Source organism: Ovis canadensis, chromosome 2 (genome assembly GCF_042477335.2).
Source record: "Ovis canadensis isolate MfBH-ARS-UI-01 breed Bighorn chromosome 2, ARS-UI_OviCan_v2, whole genome shotgun sequence".
NCBI lineage: Eukaryota > Metazoa > Chordata > Mammalia > Artiodactyla > Bovidae > Ovis > Ovis canadensis.
This window is the reverse complement of record NC_091246.1, coordinates 217,164,970-217,183,041: the sequence shown is the minus strand read 5'-3', so window position 1 is coordinate 217,183,041 and position 18,072 is coordinate 217,164,970. Positions and strand designations below refer to the sequence as shown.

Genomic DNA, 18,072 nt, shown 5'->3' with positions numbered 1-18,072 from the left:
GGTATGGTTTTGTGTTTGTATTTTATTTATATGGTACCATAGTATGGGCTTCTCTCATAGCTTGGTCGATAAAGAATCTGCCTGCAATGCAAGAGACTTGGGTTCAATCCCTGGGTCGGGAAGATCCCCCTGGAGAAGGAAATGGCAACCACTCCAGTATTCTTGCCTGAAGAATCCCATGGACAGAGGAGCCCATGGGCTACAGTCCATTGGCTCACAAAGAGTTGGGCACAACTGAGTGATTAAACCACCACCACTGTACCATAGTATATATATTCTGCACCATTTTTTAAAAAGTTATTTTGTTTTTGAGGTTTGTCCATGTTGATGCATATAGATCTAGGTCATTCACTCTTTAACCACTATCTAGCATTCCGTCATGTTTAATATCCATTCTCTTATTGTTAGATATGTAGGTCACTTTGAAAGAGTGGTTTTCTCATACAAACAGTGATCTCTTGTGCACCTTTCCACATTATTGTCAAATTAGCATCAAATTATGGTTCAGATAGACGTGAGAAGTCTTATTTACCCACATTCCCATGGTAAGTGATATTTTCAGACTTAAAACTCTATTTTCAATTTGATTAGAAAACTCATCTCTTGCTTTATTAACCCACATTTCCTTTATTACTGTTACAATTGAGTATATGTTTAATGACCATTTAGACGTCATCATCTCTGAAGTATCTGACTGTTGTAACTTTTGCTCATTTCTAGGAGTTCTTTATATATTCTGGATACTAATCCTTTGTTGATATATGTTGCAAATATCTTCTTCTAGTCTGTCACTTTTAACCCTGTGTATAAGTTTTTATTCTAATTTCATAGACATTTTGTGCCTTTTTTTTCCTTTTGATAATTCTTGTTAGTCTTTGCAGAGAATATGATTTTGGTTTTGTGTTTTTAAACAAGAATGAAGGATCTAGAGTTACAGCTAAGTCCGGGGACTTAGCTTATGTGAATTTGGCTATTTAAATGGCTACTAACTGTCATGTGCTTTGAGACAGAAATTATAGTGTTATAGTTCCAAAGTATCTTCAAAAATGTGTGATTATTAATGATATAAAATGTTTTCACTAACTCTTAAATCTTCATAATTTTTAATAGTACTAAATTACCTTTTTTATGTCAGAATATGTAATTTTATACTTTTTCCTTTGATAAAATAATATGAAATTTGTTTAATTATGGGATTAATCTTTAGTGTCATCTGTTATATTCCCCACTATGTTTTCAGGCAGGAGTAAGAACTTCTGTAATGATAACTGATGAATATCCATTTGTGAAAAGAAAATAATGATTGCAGAGTTTTTTTAGAAAAAAAATTTTCACATTGTGGATCAGGCTAGTTTTCACTACCACATTATTTTTTAGCACCTGTGAAATAATATACTTTTTTTGTTTTTTTGGCTGTGCCACAAGGCTTGCAGGATCTTAATTCCCTGAGCAGAGATTGAACCCAGGCCCTGGCAGTGAAAACACCAAGTTCTAACCACTGACCACCAGGGAATTTCCAATTATATACTTTTTTGTTTGTAGTTCAGTTCTGTGTTTTAGTTATTAATACTGTTCAAATTGTGGAGTTTAAATTGAGAAATGAAAATTTTGAGCCATTACATTTTATAAAAATTATATTTTTGTTTGGAAATGTGGGATCAAGTCACGTTTTCAAGTATGAATCCCAGGATGGATTTTTTTTTTTCTTTTGACTATCATAATCATTGTCAAAAAACAGAAATCTTGAGATATAATTGCATTCACAAATATTTGTCTTTTATGTACTAGGTACAAAACATCTTTCATTGAAGTTTTGGGTAGTAGGCCTATAATTAGAGTGAAGAACAATCCTTATTAAATTCCTTATGAACTGGCAAAGAGCAGAGAAAATGTTAGGAGTTGGCAAATTAAGGGAGAGTTTGGTTCCATTCACTTTTTAACCAGAGACATTGAAAGTGTTGCCCTTGGTAACAGTATAAGCATAAAACTTCTTTCTTGATATTTGATCTTTTATTTTTACATTATTTTAGGTTTCCAGTAATTATCTGCAGGATTCGCCATGACCCCGGCTCTGAGGGAGGCAGCAACAAAGGGTATCTGCTTTTCATCTTTACCGAGTACCATGGAATCAGACAAGATGCTGTGCATGGAAAGTCCAAGAACTGTAGATGAAAAGCTAAAAGGAGACACTTTCTCTCAGATGCTGGGATTTCCAACTCCTGAACCTACTCTTAACACTAATTTTGTGAATTTAAAACATTTTGGCTCCCCTCAGTCTTCAAAACATTACCAGACAGTTCTTTTAATGAGTTCTAACACTACGTTAAATAAATACAATGAGAATTATAAACAAAAGAAATTAGGGGAACCCAGCTGCAATAAGCTGAAAAACATACTGTGTAATGGCGGCAATATTCAGCTCAGTAAAATTTGTCATTCTCATTCTGAAGAGTTCATCAAAAAGGAACCTCTGTCAGATACCACAAGCCCGTGCGTGGCAGATGTACAAATTATTTTGGATTCAAATGTAACCAAAGACACTAATGTAGATAAAGTACAACTGAAAAACTGTAAATGGTACCAAAAGAATGCACTTTTGGATAAAGTTAGTGGTGGTGAGATTAAAAAGGGTTTATTGCACCGTGCTCAAAACAAAATTGGACCTGACCACTCGTATGTGCCTATTAGCTCCTCAGCTGCTGAAAAGGAGGAGGAAGTGAATGCTCGTTTACTTCAGTGTGTAAGTAAACAGAAAATTTTACTTAGCCAGGCTAGAAGAACTCAGAAACATTTGCAGATGCTCCTGGCAAAGCATGTTGTTAAGCACTATGGTCAACAAATGAAATTTTCTATGAAACATCAGCTCCCCAAAGTAAAGATTTTTCATGAACCTACCACAATTTTGGATAACAGTTTACCTAAATGCACTGAAATTAAGCCAGATATCAACATATTGACTGCAGAGACTAAATTGTGGAATGACACAAAAAATGGCTTTGCACGGTGTACAGCTGCAGAAATCCAAAGATTTGCACTGTCTGCCACAGGGCTGTTGTCTCATGTTGAAGAGGGTCTGGATTCTGATGCAACTGATAGCAGCTCTGATGACGATTTGGATGAATATACCGTTAGAAAAAATGTATCAGTGTAAGTGCAAAATTATTATTAGACCTTTTACTGTTCTGTGTATAGCAGCAACTTTTTCTTGATTTCAAGATATGTTAAAAGGAAAGCAATTTTCTAAAATCTTAATGCCATAAACTCTAAGTTATAAAACTTTGGTGGACTTTAAAAATGTTTCATTTGTTAAAAATGACTGTGTGAATATATACATACTATTTAAAAATAAGTTACCCAATTGCTCTATCTAGGAAAAACCCTTATAGGAATAATGAAAAATAATTAACTGTAAGTATGTGTTTTTTCTGTTCTTCAATGGAATAGGATATGGACAGCTCTTAAAATTTTGCTCAAGTAACCTAGCCAAAATGTATGGTTCAAAACACTTAAAGTCAGCATAGGGACCCTCATTGGCTTCAGGAGTCAGTTGGTAGTACATATAAGCTGACCTGCTACTTAGAAAAAAATTTAGCTATTTACAGACTCATATTCACAGCTGTCCGGAGAAGGCAATGGCACCCCACTCCAGGACTCTTGCCTGGAAAATCCCATGGATGGAGGAGCCTGGTAGGCTGCAGTCCATGGGGTTGCTGAGGGCTGGACACAACTGAGCGACTTCACTTTCACTTTTCACTTTCCTGCATTGGAGAAGGAAATGGCAGCCCACTCCAGTGTTCTTGCCTGGAGAATCTCAGGGATGGGGGAGCCTGGTGGGGTGCCGTCTATGGGGTCGCACAGAGTTGGACACGACTGAAGTGACTAAGCAGCAGCATTCACAGCTGTCAGTTCTGGTCTTGGCCAGCTTAGTCAATTTTTGCTAGATTAATATAATCGAAATTATAATGTCATCTATTAGATACCTATTCAATGCTTCTTATTTGCTGGACCCTAGTTTGTAGGCAAAATATTCACAGCTTCTACCCTCTTGGGAATCTGCCACAAAGAGTGGTATCTAGATATTTTATGAAACAAAACAAGCTTAAAGAAAAATTGTTTTACTCATCATACTATTTTAATACTCCAGAACAGCTCTGGTAGTTTCTGGGATGATGGAAATGTTTTATATCTGTGTATCCAGTAGCAACTAGCCCCCTGTGGCTATTGTGTACTTGAAATGTGGCCAGTACAACTGAAGAACTGAATTTTTAATTTTATTCAATTTGATTTAGTTTTATTTTAACCAGCTAGATGTAGTTTTTAATCTAGCTTTCATAGAACCTGTTAATGTCCCTAAATTGATGCAAAATACTGTGTGGTATTTGGGGAGGAAGAAGTTCATCATTTTTATCAAATTCTCAAAGATAAATAAGGATTATTAGAGAATTAGAAGCTGAATACATTAATATGTGTGCGTGTGTGTGTGTGTGAGTGCGCGCGCGCGCACGCTAGTTGCTCAGTTGTGTCCGACTCTTCGCGACCCCATGGACTGTAGCCCTTCAGGCTCCTCTGTCTATGGGATTTTCCAGGCAAGAATACTGGAGTGGGTTGCCATTTCCTTCTCCAGGGGATCTTCCTAACTCAGAGATTGAACCTAGGTCTCCCGTATTGCAGGCAGATTTTTTACTCTCTGAGCTACCAGGGGAGTGAATACATTAATCTTTACTAGTAAATAGAAAGTCAATGTATTAATTTTTCTAGCTAAGAGTAAAATATAAAACAGTGACCATTCCAGGCTTTTGGTGTTCTATTTTCATGATATTTGAAAAGTATTTGAATGTGAGAGCTAATAGTTATTGAGGACATGTTTTTTTAACTGGTATTGTGCTATTTACTTTACATTTGACATATTATTTAATCCTTTCAACAACCATGGGAGGTAATTTTTGTTATCTTTATTTCACTTAATAAATTACTTGCCTATGGTAAAAAAACCAATTATGATGGAGCTAGGCTTCTCCCATGTATATGAAACTTTAAACCGCTGGACTTTCTATTGAACCATGCAGCTTTGTCAACATTATATCAGTGATGCTTATATTATTAAGCACATTTGTTCTGAGAAAAGCCCAGAAATTTATCAGATTTTCTATTTATAATGCTTTTGAACTAATTCAGTTTAATATTTAGTAGGTAAATGTAGATTATTTACTTTTTTTTAATGTTTAGTAGGTAAATATAGATTATTTACTTTTTGTGTTTTTAATATTTAGTAGGTAAATGTAGATTATTTACTTTTTTGTTGTTAGAGGTAATGGGCAGGATTTTTTACTATTGAAATATAATTGATATACAATATTATGTTAGTTTCAGGTATGTTGTGTAGTGATTTGACATTTACATACATTTTAAAGTGATCATAACAAAGTCTAGTAACCATCTGTCCATATATGAAATTATTACAATATTACCAACCATATTCCTTATATATTACATCTCCATGCCTTATTTATTTTATAAATGGAGGTTAATCCCCTTCACTTCTTTACCCCACCACCCCACACCCTGCCCTTCTAGATTCCATATGGTATTTGCCTGACTGAAGTCATATAATATTTGCCTGACTTACATATAATTCCCTCTAGATTTATCCATATTGTTGCATAGGGCAAGATTTAATTTTTTATGGCTGAATGATATACCATTGTGTTTGTGTGTGTATAAACCAACTTCTTTCCCCATTCACTTATGGCTAGATACTTAGGTTGCTTCCATACCTTGACTATTGTAAACAATGCTTCAGTGAACATGTGGGTGCCTATCTTTTTTGAGTTAGTGTTTTGTTTTCTTTGGATAAATATCATGAAATGGATTACTGGATCATATAGTAGTACTATTTTTATTTTTTTGAGAAACCTCCATACTGTTTTTCATAGTGGTTGCACTAATTTACATTCTTACCAACAGTGCACAGGGGTCCTTTTTCTTTGTATCCTGTCAGCACTTGTTATTTCTTATCTTTGTGATAATAACCATTCTAATGATGGAGATCAGTCCTGGGTGTTCTTTGGAAGGAATGATGCTAAAGCTGAAACTCCAGTACTTTGGCCATCTCATGCGAAGAGTTGACTTATTGGAAAAGACTCTGATGCTGGGAGGGATTGTGGGCAGGGAGGAGAAGGGGATGACAGAGGATGAGATGGCTGGATGGCATCACTGACTCGATGGATGTGAGTCTGATTGAACTCTGGGAGTTGGCAATGGACAGGGAGGCCTGGCGTGCTGCGATTCATGGGGTCGCAAAGAATCGGACATGACTGAGCGACTGAACTGAACTGAATGGTATGAGGTGATAGCTCATGGTGGTTTTGATTTGCAGATCTCTGACTTGCAGTGATGTTGAGCTCTTTTTCATGTACCTGTTGGCCATCTGTGTCTATTTTGGAAAAATGTCTATTTAGATCCTCTGCTTATTTTTTAGTCAAGTTTTTTGTTTTTGATGTTGAGTTGTATGAATTCTTTGTATATTTTGCGTATTAATCCTTCATCAGCTATATCATTTACAAATATGTTTCCCCATTCAATATTCAGCCTCTTGATGTTTTGGTAGTTTCCTTTGCTAAACAACTTAATTTTAAGCAACTTAAGGCAAGTACTACTATTTTCTGTCATTGTATACCCAGTTCCTAGCATTGTCGACTTTTCAGTAGTTTTTGGTGTTTGTTGAGTGAATTAATGAATTTTTCTGTATTTGTATATGGAGTTGTAAAGCTATAAAAATTGAGGTTGGCAATCTGTAAAATTTCTCTGTTTTTTATCTTTTCTCCTTCCATTCTGAAGTTTATCTTTGCTTGATTTTTCCTCCTTTCTTCCTTGGTCTGTAGTAACAAGTCACAAGATATATTTTACACAGTTTAGAACCAGCATAAGTGTGTGTTGAACGAATAAATGAAATATGCCAAAATGTGGACATTTAAATGTCATTATTGGGGGCAGGAGGAGAAGGGGACGACAGAGGATGAGATGGCTGGATGACATCACCGACTCGATGGACATGAGTTTGAGTGAACTCCGGGAGTTGGTGATGGACAGGGAGGCCTGGAGTGCTGTGATTCATGGGGTCACAGAGTTGGACACGACTGAGCGACTGAACTGAACTGAACTGATTCTAATATATAACATTTTAATTTTGATAAGTAAAATTGATAAAATGTATTATATTTTCTTAAAATCTTAAATTATATAAGTGTCTTATTTATTTTTGTTTTTTAGTTTATAGTGTGTATAAGAAAAACAAATTCCTTTACTCCATCACTCTCATCAGGAAATTTACCTGTGAAGAGATATGATTGTTTTAGGAAATTGGAAAGTACTCATATTGCCCATTACCAGTTATTTTAAATATATATAGTTCATAATGACATTACTGATATACTTTAATAAGACTAGTGTGCACTGAACACTTTTTTAGAGTTAAGTTTACTTTGAAAATCAAGATACGACTTCTTTGTAGGTTTGAGATATAATCCTATTTGAATGGAATCCCCCGCTCCATGTTCTGTTCCTTTGTGGAAGGAGCACAAGTTCTGGATATACTGTGTTACAATCATGGCTTGCTCTGTGACTCTGAGCAATGGTTAGGTTATCCTTAACCCACTGAATCAGATTCCTCTTGGTTTGGTGTACATTAAAGAGTTCTGGAGATGATTAGATGAAATAATAATGTACCTATATGTAATAACGCACTGATTTGACAGCCATTAAGCGATTTATAGTTTTGGAAAACTGGAGCTTAATATCCCATGGGAAACTTGGGGAAACAGAGTAAAATATACACCTAAGTTAACCATTTGAGAGGCAAAGAAGCTGGAGTATTTATTTGTACATGAAATGCCTTCAGTTATTGAGTTAAGACTATTCCTATTTGTGTTAATTCCAATTCCTTGGCAGTTCTGTTCTGAAAAAGCCTTTAAAGAAATGCAAGTGCTGACATTTGGAAGTCAGATCTATGTGTGTGAATTGCTAAGTTGTGAAGGTATATGTGTGGATCACAGACAGAATCTGCTACAATTATGTTAGCTCTTATCTGGTGGTAAGGGCATGGAGTTCTGGCTTTTTGTTCTCCCTCTGGGAAATGATGGTTATTTACTTTCTTCCAAGATGGATGTGGGAAAACTCTTAAGATTTTTAACACAAACATGTTCTGATCCTCCAAGCTTGTAAGAAAAAAGGAAGAAACATGGTTTCTTGTCTTATTTGAGAAAATCTGCCAATATTTTTCAAATCATTCAACCATCTTTGATGTTGGAAGAAAAATCTCTTCATTTTTCCAACTTAGTTTCCATATACTGAAATTTTCTTTGAGTTGTTTACTTCAGTATGTAAATTGGCTCTCTTGATAAGGAAATTCTTTTAAACAAAATCAGATATTCACTAAGAAATAAAGGAGTATTGTTGATGCTTGCTTAAGAGCTGTGAGGTTGACTCCAGATTGAAAGGAAAAAACAAAGTAGTTTCTTATAGACCCGCAGAAATTGAATACTCAGTTTTCTAAACACTTCCTATTTTGCCAGTAGAAAGGAAAAAATTCAGGTGATGAATGCTCCTTCAAGGAATCTGAAAAATAGGAGTATGAACTCAGTGTGACATTCAGAGAGTAAAGAGATGAGTAATACTATATTAATAAATTGCAAATAAGAGTATTTAAAGTTTGTATAATATCACGTTGACAAATTACTTTTGTATTTATCACCTTTTAAATTCTCTGTACTTCATAAATAGATGGGGGAAGTCTGATTCTTTTTTGTTTTACTTGTATGGGAAACAGAAAAAGTTGAATGGAAGACAGTCCTAGAGAAATTGCAGTGATATTTGAGTGACAGCTTATGATGAAAGGGAAGTAAAGAGCAGAAATTTAAAAATGTAATTGTGAAACATCATTAGTTACAAAATGGTAAAATAGTTTATGTTGTGGTATAGCACATTATTGAGGAAAGTAAAACTTCAGTTAAAATAAGCTCATTGGTTTGTATTATTTTTTTAACTAATAAAATCTATTTTCAAGTAGTGTTAGGTTCACAGCAATACTGAGCAGAAAGCACAGAGAGTTCTGTATCCTCCCTTCCTCCTCCACACATACAGCTTCCTCTCAGATTGACATCCCCGACTGCAGTGGTACTGTTTGTTTCAGCTGACATTCCCCACCATGGCGGTACTATTTGTTTCAGTCAGTGAACCTTAAAATACACATCACTATTGCCCAAAGTCCACAGTTTAACATAGGATTTACCCTTGGTGGTGTACATTCTATGGGTTTGGGAAAATTGTTAATGATATATATCCATCACTGTAGTATGACACAGAATGGTTTCACTACTCTCATAAATCCTGTTTGTTCTGCCTGTTCATCCTTTCTTCCTTCATAACCCCTGACAACCACTAATCTTACTGCCTCCATAGTTTTGCCTTTTTTAGAAAGTCGTATAGTCGGAATGATGCAGTGTGTAGCCTTTGCAGATTGGCTTCTTAGTACTAGGCACTTAAGTTTTTCCTGTATTTTCCTGGCTTGATATCTCATTTCTTTCTAGCACTGAATAATATTCCACTGTCTGCATATAACCACAGTTTATTTAATCCATTCACTTGTTGAAAGATGTCTCGGTTGCTTCTAGGTTTTGGAAGTTATGAATAAAGCTGCTATAAACATCTGCATGCTGGTTTTTGTGTGGACATACATTTTCAATTCATTTGGGTAGATGCCAAGGAGTCCAATCTCTGGATTATATGGTAAGAGTATGTTTAGTTTTGTAAACAAACTGCCAAACTGTTTGCCAAAGTAGCAGTAATACTTTGCATTCCAGCCAACAATGAATGAGAATTCCTGTTGCTCCACATCTTTGCCAGCATTTGATGTTGTCAGTGTTTTGGATATTGGCTATTGTAATAGATGTGTAGTGGTATATTATTGTTGTTTTAATTAGTAACTCCCAAGTGACATAGGATGTTGAATATATTTTCATATGCCTACTTATATATATCTTCTTTGGTGAGGTGTCTATTCAAGTCTTTTGCCTACTTTTTAACTGGATTGACTTTTATGAGTTCTTCATATGTTTCAGATAACAGTCCTTTATTATATATGTCTTTTGCAAGTGTTTTCTCCCAGTCTATGGCTTATTTTCTCATTCTCTTTCAAGTGTCTTTTACAGAGGAGTTTTTAACTTTAATGAAGTCTGGCTTATCAACTGGAGAAGGAAATGGCAACCCACTCCAGTGTTCTTGCCTAGAGAATCCCAGGGACGGCGGAGCCTGGTGGGCTGCCGTCTGTGGGGTCGCACAGAGTCGGACACAGCTGAAGCGACTTAGCAGCAGCAGCAGCAGCAGCAGCTTATCAATTATTTCTTTCATGGATCATGCCTTTGATGTTGTGTCTAAAGTGTCATCACCATATGCAAAGTCATCTAGATTTTTTCCTATGTTATCTTCTTGGAATTTTATAGTTTGTGTTTTATATTTAGGTCTGTGATCAATTTTGAGTTAATTCTTGGAAAGAGTATATGGTGCATGTCTAGATTCATTTTTTTTTAATGTGAAATGTCTAGGTTTTCCAACACTATATATCAAAAAGTTTGCCCTTTCTCTGCTATGTTGCCTTCACTTCCTGTCAAAGATCAGTTGACTGTATTTATGTGAATTTATTTGGGGGCTCTGTATCAGGTTCTGTTAATCTATTTATCTATTCTTTTGCCAATACCACATTTACTGTAGCTTATGCTAAGTCTTGAATATGGATTATTTCAGTCCTCTGACTTCGCTCTTCTCCTTTAATATTGTGTTGGCTATCTTGGGTCTTTTGCCACTCCATATAAACTTGAGAATCATTTTACTGATTTCCACAAAACAGGTTGCTGGGATTTTGATTAGGATTGCATGGACTCTATAGAGCAAGTTGGGAAAAACTGGCATATTAACAATATTGATTCTTCATTTCATTGAATATGGAATATCTCTCTAGTTTTTTAGTTCTTTTTTGGTATCTTTAGTCATAGTTTTGTTGTATTTCCTCATGTTGATCATATATATTTTTTGTAAGATTTATACCTGAGAACGCACTGGTCATAGCAAACACCCTCTTCCAACAAAACAAGAGAAGACTCTACACACTGACATCACCAGATGGCCAACACCGAAATCAGATTGATTATATTCTTTGCAGCCAGAGATGGAGAAGCTCTATACAGTCAGCAAAAACAAGACCAGGAACTGACTATGGCTCAGATCATGAAAGTCTTATTGCCAAATTTGGACTTAAATTGAAGAAAGTAGGGAAAACCACTACATCATTCAGGTATGACCTAAATAAAATCCCTTATGATTATACAGTGGAAGTGAGAAATAAATATAAGGGACTAGATCTGATAGACAGAGTGCATGATGAACTATGGATGGAAGTTTGTGACATTGTACAGGAGACAGGGAGTAAGACCATCCCCAAGAAAAAGATGCAAAAAAGCAAAATGGCTGTCTGGAGAGGCCTTACAAATAGCTGTGAAAAGAAGAGAAGCCAAAGCAAAGGAGAAAAGGAAAGATATACCCGTTTGAATGCAGAGATCCAAAGAATAGCAAGGAGAGATAAGAAAGCCTTCCTCAGTGATCAGTGCAAAGAAATAGAGGAAAACAATAGAATAGGAAAGACTAGAGATCTCTTCAAGAAAATTAGAGATACCAAGGGAACATTTCATGTACAGATGGGCTCAATAAAGGACAGAAATGGTATGGACCTAACAGAAGAAGAAGATATTAAGAAGAGGTGGCAAGAATACACAGAAGAACTATGCAAAAAAGATCTTCATGACCCAGATAATCATGATGGTGTGATCGCTCACCTAGAGCCAGATATACTGTAATGTGAAGTCAAATAGGAAGCATCACTATGAACAAAGCTAGTGGAGGTGATGGAATGCCAGTTGAGCTATTTCAAATCCTAAAAGATGATGTTGTGAAAGTGCTGCACTCAATATGCCAGCAAATTTGGAAAACTCAGCAGTGGCCACAGGACTGGAAAAGGTCAGTTTTCATTCCAATCCCAAAGAAAGGCAATGCCACAGAATGCTCAAACTACCACACAGTTGCACTCATCTCACACGCTAGTAAACTAATGCTCAAAATTCTCCAAGCCAGGCTTCAGCAATACGTAAACTGTGAACTTCCAGATTTTCAAGCTGGATTTAGAAAAGGCAGAAAAACCAGAGATCAAATTGCCAACATTCACTGGATCATCAAAAAAGCAAGAGAGTTCCAGGAAAACATCTATTTCTGCTTTATTGACTATGCCAAAGCCTTTGACTATGTGGATCACAATAAGCTGTGGAAAATTCTAAAAGAGGTGGAAAATTCTGAAAGAGATGGAAATACCAGACCACCTGACCTGCCTCTTGAGAAACCTATATGCAGGTCAGGAAGCAACAGAACTGGACATGGAACAACAGACTGGTTCCAAATAGGAAAAGGAGTACGTCAAGGCTGTATATTGTCATCCTGCTTATATAACTTATATGCAGAGTACACCATGAGAAACACTGGGCTGGATGAAGCACAAGCTGGAATCAAGATTGTCAGGAGAAATATCAATAACCTCAGATATGCAGATGACACCACCCTTATGGCAGAAAGCAAAGAAGAACTAAAGATCTTCTTGATGAAAGTGAAAGAGGAAAGTTAAAAAGTTGGCTTAAAGCTCAACATTCAGAAAACGAAGATCATGGCATCTGGTCCCATCACTTCTTGGGAAATAGATGGGGAAACAGTGGAAAAGTTGGCTGAGTATTTTTTTGGGCTCCAAAATCACTGCAGATGGTGACTGCACCCATGAGATTTAAAAGATGCTTACTCCTTGGAAGGAAAGTTATGACCAGCCTAGATAGTATATTCAAAAGCAGAGACATTACTTTGCCAACAAAGGTCTGTCTAGTCAAGGCTATGGTTTTTTTCCAGTGGTCATGTATGGATGTGAGAGTTGGACCATAAAGAAAGCTGAGTACTGAAGAATTGATGCTTTTGAACTGTGGTGTTGGCGATGACTCTTGAGAGTCCCTTGGACTGCAAGGAGATCCACCCAGTCTATTCTAAAGAAGATCAGTCCTGGGTGTTCATTGGAAGGACTGATGTTGAAGCTAGAACTCCAATACTTTGGCCACCTGATGTGAAAAGCTGACTCATTTGAAAAGGCCCTGATGCTGGGAAAGATTGAAGGCAGGAGGAGAAGGGGACGACAGAGGATAAGATGGTTGGATGCCATCACTGACTCAATGGACATGAGTTTGCATAAAATCCGGGAGTTGGTGATGGACAGGGAGGCCTGGCATGCTGCAATCCATGGGGTCACAAAGAGTCGGACATGACTGAACAACTGAACTGAACTGAACTGAACTGTTTTCATTTTTGGAGGTGCTAATGTAAATAGTAATGTGTTTTTAATTCAAATTCTGCCTCTTCTTTGCTAGTGCATGAGATAGCAATTGACTTTTTTATATCAACTTTGTATCCTGCAACCTTGTTATAATTGCTTATTAGTTGCAGGCTTTTAAAACATGATTCTTTTGGATTTTTCCCATAAATAACCATGTCATCTGTGAACAGAGTTTTATTTCTTCCTTACAAACCTATGTATCTTTTATTTCCTATTTTATTGCATTAGCTATAATTTCCAGTACCTAGTGTTGAGAAGGAGAGATGAGGGAATATCTTGTCTTGTTCCAGAAATTAATGGGAAAGGTTCTGCTGTTTTACAGTTAAGTATGATGTAGCTGTAGTTTTTTGGTAGACAGTTTTAATCAAGAGAAGAAATTCCCTCTACTCCTAGTTTACTTTGAGTTTTCGTTGTATGTGTTGTACTTTCTGAAATGCTATTTGTGCAACTATTGGTACATTCGTGTGATTGTTTTCTTTTTGATGTGATATGATATAATGATGTGATAATGATATGATCATGTAATGCCTGTTGATGTGATGGATCACATTAATTGATTTTGAATGTTGAACCAGTTTTGCATACTGGAATAAATCCCACTTGGTTATGGTATTTAAGTCTTTTTATACATTGTTAAATTCAATTTACTAATTTTTGAGGTTCTTTGTGTCTGTTTTCATGAGATTGTAGACATCTTGTAATAGCTTTATCTGGTTTTAGGGTATTGCTGTCTTCATAGGTGAGTTAGGAAATAGTTCCTCTGCTTCTATTTTCTGAAAGAATTTCTAGAGAATTGGTAAAATTTCTGCCTTAAATTTTTGGTAGAAATTGTCAGTGAACTCATTTGGACCTGGCGGTTTCTGCTTTGGGCAGTTATTAATTATTGATTTAATTTCTTTAACAGATACAGTCCCATTCTGACTGTTTATTTCTTCTTTTTTGCAATTTGGCAGATTGTACTTTTCAAGGAATTGGCCCATTTTCTCTAGATTATCAAATTAGTGGACTTAGATTTTGTGTTTTCAGTCTCATTTGATTTCTGCTCTGATTTTTATTATTCCTTGTACTTACTTTGGATTTAATTTGCTCTTCCTTTTCTGATTTCCTAAAGATTTCTCTTATTTTCCAATATATGAATTTAATGCTGTAAATTCTTTTTTTCTCTTATGCTATTCACTATAAGCACTGTTTCCACTGTATCCCACAATTTTTTTGCTTTTCTTTAATTTTTATTTATGTTTTTAATTACAAAAGTGATAATATCCCACAAATTTTGATGACTTATATTTGCATATTCATTTCATTCATAGCATTTTAAAATTTCTAATGAGGTTTCTTCTTTGTTTACATGTTAATTAGAAGTGTGTTGTTTAATCTCCAAGTATTTTGAGATTTTCCCGTTAACCTTTCTGTTAATGATTTCTAATTTAATTCCTTTGTGGCCTAAGAGCAGACATTATATAATTTCTGGTTTTTCAAACATGGTAAAGTGTGTTTTATGACCCAGAATGTGACCTCTTTTGGTGAATATTTAATGTTATCTTGAGAAGAATGTGTAATCTGCTGTTGTTGGATGAAGTAGGATATAGATATCAATTATATCCAGCTATTAATAATTACTGGTGCTGTTGAGTTCACCTCTGTCTTTACTGATTTTCTGCCTGTTGAGTCTATGCATTTCTGATAGAGGGAATGTTAAAGTCTCTGATTATAGTAGTGGACTTATCTATTTCTTCTTGAAATCGTCTGTCAGTTTTGCCTCACACAGTTTGATGTGAGTTTGTTGTTCTTGTTTTGTTGTTAGCATTAAATACACATTTAAGATTGTTACCTTCTCAAAGTATTATTATCTAATACCCCTCTTTATTCATGATAATATTCTTGCTGTGAACTTTGTCCTGTCTGAAATTAACGTAGCTACTTCCACTTTCTTTTTTTTATATATTTATGATATTTACTTATTTTGGCTGCACTGGGTCTTTGTTGCTGCCATTGGGCATTCCTCTAGTTGCCGTGAGTGAGGGTTACTGTCTGGTTGTGGTGCATGGGTTTCTCATTGTGGTGGCTTCTCTTGTAGAGAGCAAGCTCAGTAGTTGTGGCCCATGGACTTAGTTGCCCTGCAGCATATGAGATCTTCTTGGAACAAGGATCAAACCTTTGTCCCCTACATTGGCAGGCAGACTCCCAACCACTGAACCACCAAGGAAGTCCCTCCAACTTTCGTTTGTTTAGTGTTAGCATAGCCTAACTTTATCTCTTCAGTTTAGGGTGTTTTTTTTTTTTTTTTAGTATAGCAGTTATTTATTAGTGAGATTAGTGGTTATGATTCTCCCTTTGACCTATTAGCCTTCCACACACGCATACCCACACACACACACACACACACACACACAGACAAAAACATTTTTTAAAAATTGAAGTGTAGTTAATTTACAATGTTGTGTTACTTTCAAGTGTGCATATATATGTCAAGTGTGTCGAAGTGAAGTCGCTCAGTCGTGTCTGATTCTTTGCAACCCTGTGGACGGGAGCCTAACAAGCTCCTCCGTCCATAGGGTTTTCCAGGCAAGAGTACTGGAGTGGGTTGCCATTTCCTCCTCCAGAGGATCTTCCCAACCCAGGGATCGAACCCAGGTCGCCCACATTGTAGGCCCTATGCTTTACTGTCTGAGCCACCAGGGAAGTCTATATATATATAAAAGATTATTTTCCATTATAGGTTGTTATATAGGTATGTTATAGATTGTACCTTGAAAGGTATAATCTGCCAAATTGCAAACAAGAAGGAATAAGCAATCTTAATAAGGCTGTTTATATACTGTTAATTTAAGATACTGAATATAGTTCCTGTGCTATGCAGTAGGTCCTTGTTGTTTACCCATGCGGCTGCAGAGTCAAACACAACTGAGCAACTGAACTGAGTGTATATATGTTCACCCCAAACTCCCAGTTATCTCCCTGCCCCACTGCTATTCCATTTGGCAACCATAAAATTGTTTTCTGTGTCTATAAGTCTATTTCTGTTTTTGTAAATAAGTTCATTTGTATTGTATTTTCAGTTCAGTTCAGTTCAGTCGCTCAGTCGTGTCCGACTCCTTGTGACCCCATGAATCGCAGCACGCCAGGCCGCCCTGTTGTTCCACATATAAGGGATATCCCATAATATTTGTCTTGCTTTGTCTGACTTCACTTAATATGATAATCTCTAGGTCCATCCTTGTTGTTGCAGATGGCATTATTTTATTCTTTTTTATGATTGGGTAATATTCTGTTGTTTGTGTGTATGTATAGGTGTGTGTGTGGGGGGGGGGGTCTTATTTATTCATTAATCTGTTGATGTTACTTCCATATCTTGGCTATTTTAAATAGTGCTCCTATGAATACTGGGTGTATATATCTTTTCAAATGAAAGTTTTCTCTGCATATATGCCCAGGAGTGAAATTGCAGGAACAAATGGTAGCTCTATTTTGAGTTTTTAAGGATCTTACATACTGTCCTCCATAGTGACTGCCCCAATTTATATTCCCACCAACCATGTAGAAGACTTCCTGTTTCTCCATACCTACTCCAGTGTTTATTATTCATAGACTTTTTAATGATGCCCATTCTGATTGGTGTGAGGTGATACCTCATTGTAATTTTTATTTGCATTTCTTTAATTAGTGATGTTAAGCATCAGTTCATATGCCAGTTAGCAGGCACATTTGTATGTCTTCTTTGGGGCTTCCCTGGTAGCTCAGTGGTAAAGAATCTGCCTGCCAATGCAGGAAGTTTGATCCCTGGGTTGGGATGATCCCCTGAAGAAGGAAATGACAACCCACTCCAGTATTCTTGCCTGGCAAATCCAATGGACAGAAGAGCCTGGTGGGCTACAGTTCATGGGGTCCCAAAAGAGTTGGACATGACTTAGCAACTAAACATTCTTTGGAGAAATGTCTATTTAGGTCTTCTGACTTTTTTTTTTTTTTTTTGACATTAAGCTGTATGAGCCATTTGTATAATTTGGGAAATTAATCCCTTGTTGGTAGCATCATTTGCAAACATTTTCTCTCAGTCTGTAGTTTGTCTTTTTGTGAAGTTTATGATTTCCTTTGCTGTGCAAAAGCTTTTAAGTTTAATTAAGTCCCATTCTTTTTTTTCTGTTTCCATTACTCTAGGAGACAGCTGCTTATATTTTCCTCTAAGAGTATTATAGTATCCAGTCTTACATTTAGGTCTTCAACCCATTTTGAGTTTATTTTTGTATATCATATTAGAGAATTTTCTTTTTTTTTTTGAGATCGAAGCCTTTTTATTCACACAGAATATTTTCAGTGAAAAATTACTATAAAGTAGCTTTTTCATTTAGGCACAAAGTTTTACCCTTGAAACTGTTTGTCACTTTTATCTCATTGTGTATATCCATTTATATATCAGTGGACACTTAGGTTGTTTCCATATCTTGGCTATTGTAACCAATGCTGTTATGAACCTGGGGGTACAGATATATTTTCGAGTTTGTATTTTCAGTTTCTTCAGATAAATACCAACAGGTAGAATTGCTGGATCATATGGTAGTTCTATTTTTAGTTTTTTGAGGAATCTCCAAACTGTTTCCATAGTGGCT

The 18,072-nt window shown here is 36.0% G+C and overlaps 1 protein-coding gene across 8 annotated transcripts in view; it reads left to right on the top strand.

Annotated features, from left to right (window-relative positions):
• Positions 1 to 18,072, top strand: part of KANSL1L (KAT8 regulatory NSL complex subunit 1 like) — a 134,153-nt gene that overhangs the window by 21,698 nt on the left and 94,383 nt on the right. For 7 of the 8 annotated variants that reach the window (XM_069578220.1, XM_069578228.1, XM_069578227.1 and 4 more), the window contains exon 2: positions 2,031 to 3,147. In XM_069578220.1, coding sequence (XP_069434321.1) covers positions 2,060 to 3,147 — 1,088 coding nt within the window. In that variant the 5' untranslated portion in view covers positions 2,031 to 2,059. Of the gene's footprint in view, positions 1 to 137; positions 546 to 2,030; positions 3,148 to 18,072 lie in introns of those variants that run through there. The other variant, XM_069578224.1, reaches the window with a different exon arrangement.